Raw genomic sequence first — 7,805 nt, 5'->3', positions numbered from 1 at the left:
CTCGTCGAAGTAGAACATGTGAATTATATGACATTTAGCATCTTGGTAGAGTGTTGGTCAGCCATCGAACGTTAGATGAGTATGATACAGCTGAATTCAAGCTATTTGAAGGTATGTTTATCTTCTTATCGTTTTCTTTTCAACAGACATATTAGGAAAAGAGGGATTCTCACAATGAACTGAATCCACCTTACTTTTTGATACAATTGCAAAAAGTACTCTCAAAATATTCATACATTCATTGATTCCATTTACACGATTGAATAAAAATTCACTACAAAAATTTGACTAAAGAAACAAAATTACAAAGGACCAAGGAATGATAGTCAACTACAACCAAGCAAGAATCGAAAAGCTCTGATTGATTTAGCTAAATCTATAATTTATTTGTAAACCCAAACAATCAAAATCAATGGAAAGAAAAAGAAGCTAACCTTTACAGGGCAAGGAGGAGAATTTACATTCATGATTGTACATATGCCATCTTTGGACCATCGTTGGACTGCTCTCACTTCTTGTACTGAAGAAGAAGAAGAAGACATGTGACTGCTTCTTCATTGGTACCTGCAGAGATATTACACACGTTTACACATCTGATGACTAACATTCATCCCTCTTCAATCAGTCTCCCTTGAACACACAACTTATCACGAATAGAATGCTTGGTCATTTGGTGTGTAATATTTCACAATCCTCCTGAAGTTTACGCAGAAGAAATGTAATCAAACGCTATTTTGGTTTCGTTAATGACTCCATGTTACATTGTAGTTTAATTGGTATCTTGTGGTTGGATATTTTTGAGGTAAGTTTCGTTTAGATATTAAGGTAATTCTTCTGCGAGTTTTGGAATTTTATTCGTTACTGAAATTTTGGTAGGTTTTGGTACAAGAACATACTCTGCACCAAGAGGTCCCTGGTCATGTTCTTCATGTTAAACATAACAAAAGACAAGCAGAAGCTTAGGAGACAAAAGAGGATAAAATGGGCATAAGTTTCTTTCTGTCTTCTTATGTTTTGTGGAAAGACGAGAAAACGTATATGGTTGTACTAAAAAGTAACAGAGTATGTATGTAAAATGAGACGTGTTTTCCTTATACCTTCTCAACATGTTTAGTATAGATCTAAATTCTGATGTTATGAGGACTTTGTTATCATTGAAATCACTTTAAAGTACCTCAAAACCAATGTCTTCACCCAACTCTTGTTCCTGCAACTCCATCGCCATTTTAAGATCGGGACTGCGTATAACCAAGAAAATGAACTTATTGAATATGATTATAGGTTTAGACATAAAGGGGAAAATGGTCTAAAAAGATCAGAGATCAGAATACATACTCAACCTCCATGCCTTCTTTTGATGCACTGTTGATGCTGTAGATATAATCCTGATAAAGCAAAGATCCAAAATTAGTAAATGCCAAGAACGTGTTAAAAAATACTCCAGAAGCAGGAGAGGAAGTGTGTTCATACCGCAGTACTACTAAGTGCATATTGTTGATCCCAGTTGCCACTCTCACACCTGAAGACCTTGAAGTCACCATCCACGAAAACTGAATCGCCATTCACCTGAAAATTTTGAAACCATACAACATAGCAAATAGTAATCAGTGAGACTTTAAAATACACCAAAACTCAGTCTTCTTTCTACAAAATATAACATATACATAATTCGCAAATACCTCGTTTAGTTTCTCCCAAACCAAGTCTCGCTCATTCAAATAGCCTTGATCAGTAACCAGATTATAGAGTTCATTGTCATACTGCAAAATGAAAAAAGAAAAGAGAGATCCAATCAGAATTAACCTTCTAGACTGTTATCTGTTAATGTATAAACTCTTGAAATCGCCTCTTATCGATCCAAAATACCAGGGAAAGAAAAGCTACAGCTTTACATATAAGTGTAATAACCTTAAGCATGGTGTAGAAGTGATTGTTGCGAAAGAAGACACAAAGTTCACCTTCTTCAACGCCTTGTTCTAAGAAAAAGAGACTGGAGGAAATGATAAGTCAGTGACTATAAAAGATAAAAACAATGTATCCAGTTACATACAATCTTCCCTAAGAAAACAATGCCATCACGCACCCGGGAAACGTCAATTGGCTGGCATTATTATTCAAGAAGTTCTTGATCACTTCACCTGAAAATTCAACCATGGTGAAGTTTTCTTAAGAAAGAAACACGTACAGAGTTGTCTCTATGCGCAATAGATATAACTCATATGTTTGAAACTTACCCTCTCTTGGCGTGACCCCATTTGTATCTTTCCCTTCAGAAGAGCTTTGGCCAAGAGGTGACTGGCCTTTATACACTGGAGAGCCTAAGGTTACAGATTTCTCAGCTTCATACATGGCTACATTATCATCATCCTGGGATCTGTCCGTAAGATCTGGGAATACAGTGATCATAATTGAGTAAGAAACTTCAGATCAAACACAAATTCATACTGTACTATGAGCCAGTTCATAAACATAGCTTAATGAGTTTACCTGTGTTAACAAAAGTTACAGCTTCAGACTTGAATTGAATCTCAGAGCTGCTAGCGCTTTTGGTTGACTCCTGATTATTCTTCTCCAAAATAACATGCACATCAACCATTTTGATGTTACTCTCGACATCAGAAGCCGTCTCATCTCCCAATTCCGTTGAAGACAGCTGCTCACTTGCAAGAGCGCCTGGTGTTGAAGAATGTGTCTCTTCCGCCACATCAAACTTATTCCCAAGAACACAAACTGTCTCATCTCCTGATTCCTTAGAAGAAACCTGATCATTACATTTAGACTTCTGACAGGTATTACCACTTCCAGGGGTGCTAGTACAAGGAGATCCAGCGTCCATAGAATCTACTAATGAGTCACTCTCAGACATAAGATATACATCTGAGTATCCAGACACAGAGTCTCCTCCACTGCTCGAGTCTCTGCGAGTATAAATACCCAGATTTTCCCTTTCAGAGAACCTCAAGGCTCGCAGCAACACTCTTTCCTCTTCAATATCTCCCCTTCCGAGTTGACTATGCTCAGCAGATGTAGGTGTAGAGTCAGCAAAAGATCTTGTTTTCTTCAAACAACGTTGAGTTGGAGTAAACGTAGCAGTAAAATCAAGAGAGCATTCTTTAGAGCCGATTCGAGCCTTTAGAGTCTGTGTCTCCAAAGTAACAAGTCCAGTCATCAAATCATTATAAGATTTGCATCCAATTGCATTAGCGGTTTCAAAATCCTGGAGACAAACAGAGGAGAATCAGTCAGCATTCAAAATTTACAAATGGAGGATGCTATTGGATAAAGAAAGAATCATAACATGGGGATCAACAATCCATCCGTGAAATAAGGGAATACTGAGTAAATCAAATATAGCTAGCTCAGGTGTAGACTCAAAGTCATCAATCCTGCAAGCAAGGAAACATTTTGCGGTTAACGATTATGAAATCTCCATTACTAAACAGAGGATAGAGAGGATTAGATTAAACCTCCTGAATCTAATATTGACATTAATGCCATCCGCCAAACGTGGAAGGAGATTAATGGCGTCAGCAATTCTGTGTTGCTGGTTCTCAGTAAACTCATCATCATCATCATCATGATCGCTCTGCCATGAGAATGAGAAATAAAACAGATTCTCTCATGTACTATCATCATCATCATATGGTCAGAGATTAAGATAATGAAGCAAAGAAAAACTTTACATCAAACAATACGTCTGCCACAAGACTCAGCAGCCTCTCTTGAGATACTTGGAATCGATCACGATCAGGATATAGATTCATCTCGTTTCTCAAGATCAGAACGTTACCTGTTGCATTTGCATACAACACAAATCAAACGATGACACAGCCGATTGGGCACTTGTTCTTCCCTATTCGATCAAAGTTCATAAACCCTAGCGAAAGCGAAAACTAAAGGGAGAGAAGAAGAGGCGCATACAAATGGCGATCAGAGGACACGGTCCGTTCTCGCTCTGGAGAACGATCTGCCTATCTCGCTTACGAAACTTGATCTCCTTCGTTTTGTAACTGAGATTCTTCCCAGCTTCGTTCTGCGAGGAGGCCTGAATCTGATTCGTCTGCTTCTTTTTGGCGGGAAAATTCGAAGTCGGAGGAGGAAGTTGGGAGAAATCGATCGCCATTACAAAGTGCTTTGATGAATCGCCTCCTCTTACGTCAAAGTCAGTTTCAATCGGAGAAGCGATTTTTTCTTTCGTGGAATTTGTGAAGAAATTGAGTCAAAGGAAGCAAGGAAGTACATAAGACGATATAAGCAACGAGAGTATTGATTTTCGAATGGTTTGGCCACGATACAAAACCGGGACTAACCAAACCGATATTAATAGCATCTATGGTTTACTCAACCGCTTACAGAGATATTGACTTCACATTCGACACTACTTTAGTTTTCACTCCACACTTTACAGTAAAATCTTTTTTAAATTCACTTCATTTTCACTACAAAAATAGGTAATCTTGTTTACTACTCATTATTTTATTATTTTGCTTCAAAGTAAAATATAATTTATTTAATACTCAAACTATATATTTTTTTTAAAAAAAATTATACATTGGTTAAACTAAATTTAAATTAAAACTCAAACTATACTTTGGTTACAACTTACAACAGTTGAGGATTTTCATTTTTATAAGAAAAAAGGTAATTTCACTTAATTAATTGGTTAAACTAAATTTAAATCTAACATAATCATTTTTATAAAATATGGATTTTAGTCTCACTCTATTGGTTCATTTGTATTTTGTAAGTTTTTTTACTTTAAATAATCTATTAATTTCAGTGTATTAAATATCTTGTTTTTTCATTAAGTCTTTGAAACTGAATACACATTAAATTAGACTAAATAGACAGTAAAGTTTAAACCCTTCTTATAAAATAAAATCTAAACAAAAATATTTTTTGGAAAAGGACTGTAGGCAATCATGCTGTAATTTTCAAAAATGAATTTTAGAGCCAAAAAAAATTAGAAAAGAAAATATACTAGTTCTGGAAATCAGATTTTCTATAGCTTTTATTTTAGTGCTTTGGATATCTTTCCAAAGAAATCACAGCAATTTTTAATTAAATCAGTCAAAATATCTACAGCATAGTCTTTAAAAGGAAAAAAAAAAAACAAAGTTACATCACTAACCAATCAACCCTATTATTTACTATATCTTTTTGTCAACTAGTTATATCATTTAGTTTTTTTCTAAATATATCTTTCTACAATGAATTGAACCAATAAATTTTGTGGTTAATTGGGCATGCTGTATCCTCTTGTTTATTGTATATATATGTAGAAATCATCATTATAGGATTTCCTAAGACTTCAATTAAATATCAATCTCTCTGTTATCATATCTTCTTTCTCCTCTTTTCTTTTGATCAGTCAAAATAATACAATGAGATCGGAATCTGAAACACTAGAAGATCAGCCAAAACCCCTTACAGTAGAAGAGATGAAACAACGAAAAGAGGACCTGAGAGCATGCTTCATACTCTGCTATTTTGTCCTCGTGATATGTTGGTTTTTGATACTTTTCAGTATGCTAGTGCCCGAGATCAAAATAGTTCATATGAGTTTTACAACCGAGCTTAATAATAATAGTACAACACAACAAGTTCATTATCTTCCTCTAGTTAGTGCTAGATGGGATTTACTGATAAGAGTGCCTGGAAAACTTGTTGGTGATTACATATGCCTCCAAGGAAACCTCCAAGCCTCTTTTCTTTACAAGAATGTTACTCTTGTTACGTCCTCTGTCCAAAGGTTTTATTGGAAGTTCATTTTTTATTGGTAGTTATTATTGTTTGAAACCATTTTAATATCCTGATTTCAAATCTTATGTATGATTTATTTGTAGTTACGGGAAACTCGAAGTAGGCATGCCTCAACTTCTCAATATTTCTGCGGCTGCTACTGAAGAAGATTTGGGAGGTGCAGCTGGCATGGGAGAGATTATGGAGGCTATAAAAGAGAGGACTGATTTGCGGTTTGGATCGCGGTTGTCACTTACGGATTGTAGGGAGGAGACAGAGGAAGGTACACTGAGCTATGACTGCGATGAAACCATGTTGAAGTTTGAGCAAGGCTCAAATCATATTAAGGCGACTACTTTCGGGAAGCACGCAAGTTGCATTGTTAATCTTTAGTTTCCTAAGTTGTTAAGTCATCACTACATTTGTGATTTACTTAATACTTTCATTCGGATTTGGCTTCTTGATTTTGTTGTCGTTATTTTAATTTCTAGTTCTCCTTTGAGATTGTTGTTTGATCTCTCTCTTTTGACTTGTTAATTTATTTATCAGGCAAACAACTGTTGATATACATACTATACTCATTAATTTCTCCATCCACTAAAAATTAATTTGAACCATAAATAATCACTTAGCACAAACTTAGCTGTGATCTAATGATCATATTATAGATTTACATTGGTGCTGATCAATAGTCTAAGAATCAGCAGCATATGATGAAACTCAACAAAAGAAAATACTTGTGTTAGATTTTCAAAATTATACAGAGAGAATAAATGTGGCAATACGTTCATTTGATCATTTGATGTAACTACTACTTATACAAGATCTGTTTTCGTTTATCGGCAAATGCTGTTATCATTATAATTATTTGTAAAAGTTGGATAGTTTTTTTTTGTGCAAAGTAAAAGTTGGATAGGTTTTGTTTTTTTTAATGTAAGTAAAGGCAAAATCCCCAATACTGAACTCAAAACTGTGAAAACGATGTGGTCCTTGCAGCGTGCGACACCTGTACCGAGATATGAAAAGATGAATAAATGCAAATGTTAGTATTTAAATGTATTAAATACTATTAGCTTAAAAAACATCCAATAGTGGATAACCACTTGGTCACGCAGACTAGTTACAATAATTAAATGACTAAAAAAAACGCCGGGAACGAATAAAGCAAAAGCAAGAAAGCGCACCAAACAAAGCAATGTTAATAAATTACGATTGTTTCCGTGACTTTTTATCTTAAACTTTTACCCATTTACTTCAAAACTTAGTACTAATTCAATTTGTTTTGATTAAATAATTAAGCACATCTTGTCCGAGAGGAGCTGGCAACCGACAGAGATGCTGGTTGTCCACAGATGTACTGGGGAAACTCACTTTGACGGACACCGGATCTGTAGGTTGTCAGTTATCATGGACACGTGTCAAGATCTTATAGAATATCTCTTTTTGTCCACATCTCATTTTATATCTGTAAGAGCATCATTATCACCGTATTTAAGGGTGTATCTTATGATATTTTGTGATTAAAAATAAATGGAAAACACATAATTAAGGTGGAGCCGTGTCTTAATATGGGGACTGTCTTAATATGGGGACGGAAGAGGCGTATGTTCGTGGACACGTGTAGGCATGTGGGAGCCCAGAGGAGCGGTTTCTTCCATTGGCGTCGTTTCATTCTTCTCTCTCTCTCTCTCTCGAAATTTCTCTGCATGCGATGGAAAAGGCGACTCTGTCGCTTTCGGTGGCTCCTTGACGAAACGGCTCCGGCTGTTTCTGTCCATCGCCGTGGTTCTCCTCGACGTCGACGGTTCTATATCTCTGTCTCGCTCCGCGAATCGAAAGGTAAAGTTGTTCTTGTGGTGTTCAATCATGCACGTCTTTGATGAGGCTTCTTCTTGCTCTGATCGAATGTTTGATATGTTTTAGTGGGTTAGATTCTGTCTCTCGGTGGCTCTCTACGGCGGCGACGATCGCTCTCTGCGGTGGGTCAGTTCGAATCAAAAGGTAAACCTTATGAATCGCCTTCTTGAATCAAGCATCACTACAAGAAAACAGCGACATACTGA

At 36.1% G+C, this 7,805-nt stretch overlaps 2 protein-coding genes across 2 annotated transcripts; one reads left to right on the top strand and one right to left on the bottom strand.

The window, feature by feature from the left end:
• Positions 1-214: 214 nt before the first annotated feature.
• On the bottom strand, positions 215-4,237 carry LOC106375762 (ubiquitin carboxyl-terminal hydrolase MINDY-1-like). The gene is made up of 13 exons (XM_013815752.3): positions 3,922-4,237; positions 3,684-3,790; positions 3,468-3,586; positions 3,299-3,386; positions 2,488-3,217; positions 2,235-2,387; positions 2,084-2,138; positions 1,909-1,990; positions 1,680-1,760; positions 1,471-1,566; positions 1,336-1,385; positions 1,175-1,238; positions 215-564 (listed from the first exon to the last, which is right to left on the bottom strand). The coding sequence occupies exons 1-13, from the start codon at positions 4,121-4,123 to the stop codon at positions 430-432; spliced, it is 1,962 nt and encodes a 653-aa protein (XP_013671206.3). The 5' UTR covers positions 4,124-4,237; the 3' UTR covers positions 215-429.
• A 595-nt stretch (positions 4,238-4,832) lies between these two features.
• BNAC01G14450D lies at positions 4,833-6,319 on the top strand. The gene is made up of 2 exons (XM_013813288.3): positions 4,833-5,752; positions 5,847-6,319. Exons 1-2 carry the CDS (start codon positions 5,385-5,387, stop codon positions 6,133-6,135), a joined length of 657 nt encoding a protein of 218 aa, XP_013668742.1. The 5' UTR covers positions 4,833-5,384; the 3' UTR covers positions 6,136-6,319.
• Positions 6,320-7,805: the final 1,486 nt, after the last annotated feature.

The sequence above is a fragment of the Brassica napus genome, chromosome C1 (assembly GCF_020379485.1).
Source record: "Brassica napus cultivar Da-Ae chromosome C1, Da-Ae, whole genome shotgun sequence".
Lineage (NCBI taxonomy): Eukaryota > Viridiplantae > Streptophyta > Magnoliopsida > Brassicales > Brassicaceae > Brassica > Brassica napus.
Note: the sequence above shows the minus strand (reverse complement) of the source record. Positions and strands in the feature narration are given on the sequence as shown.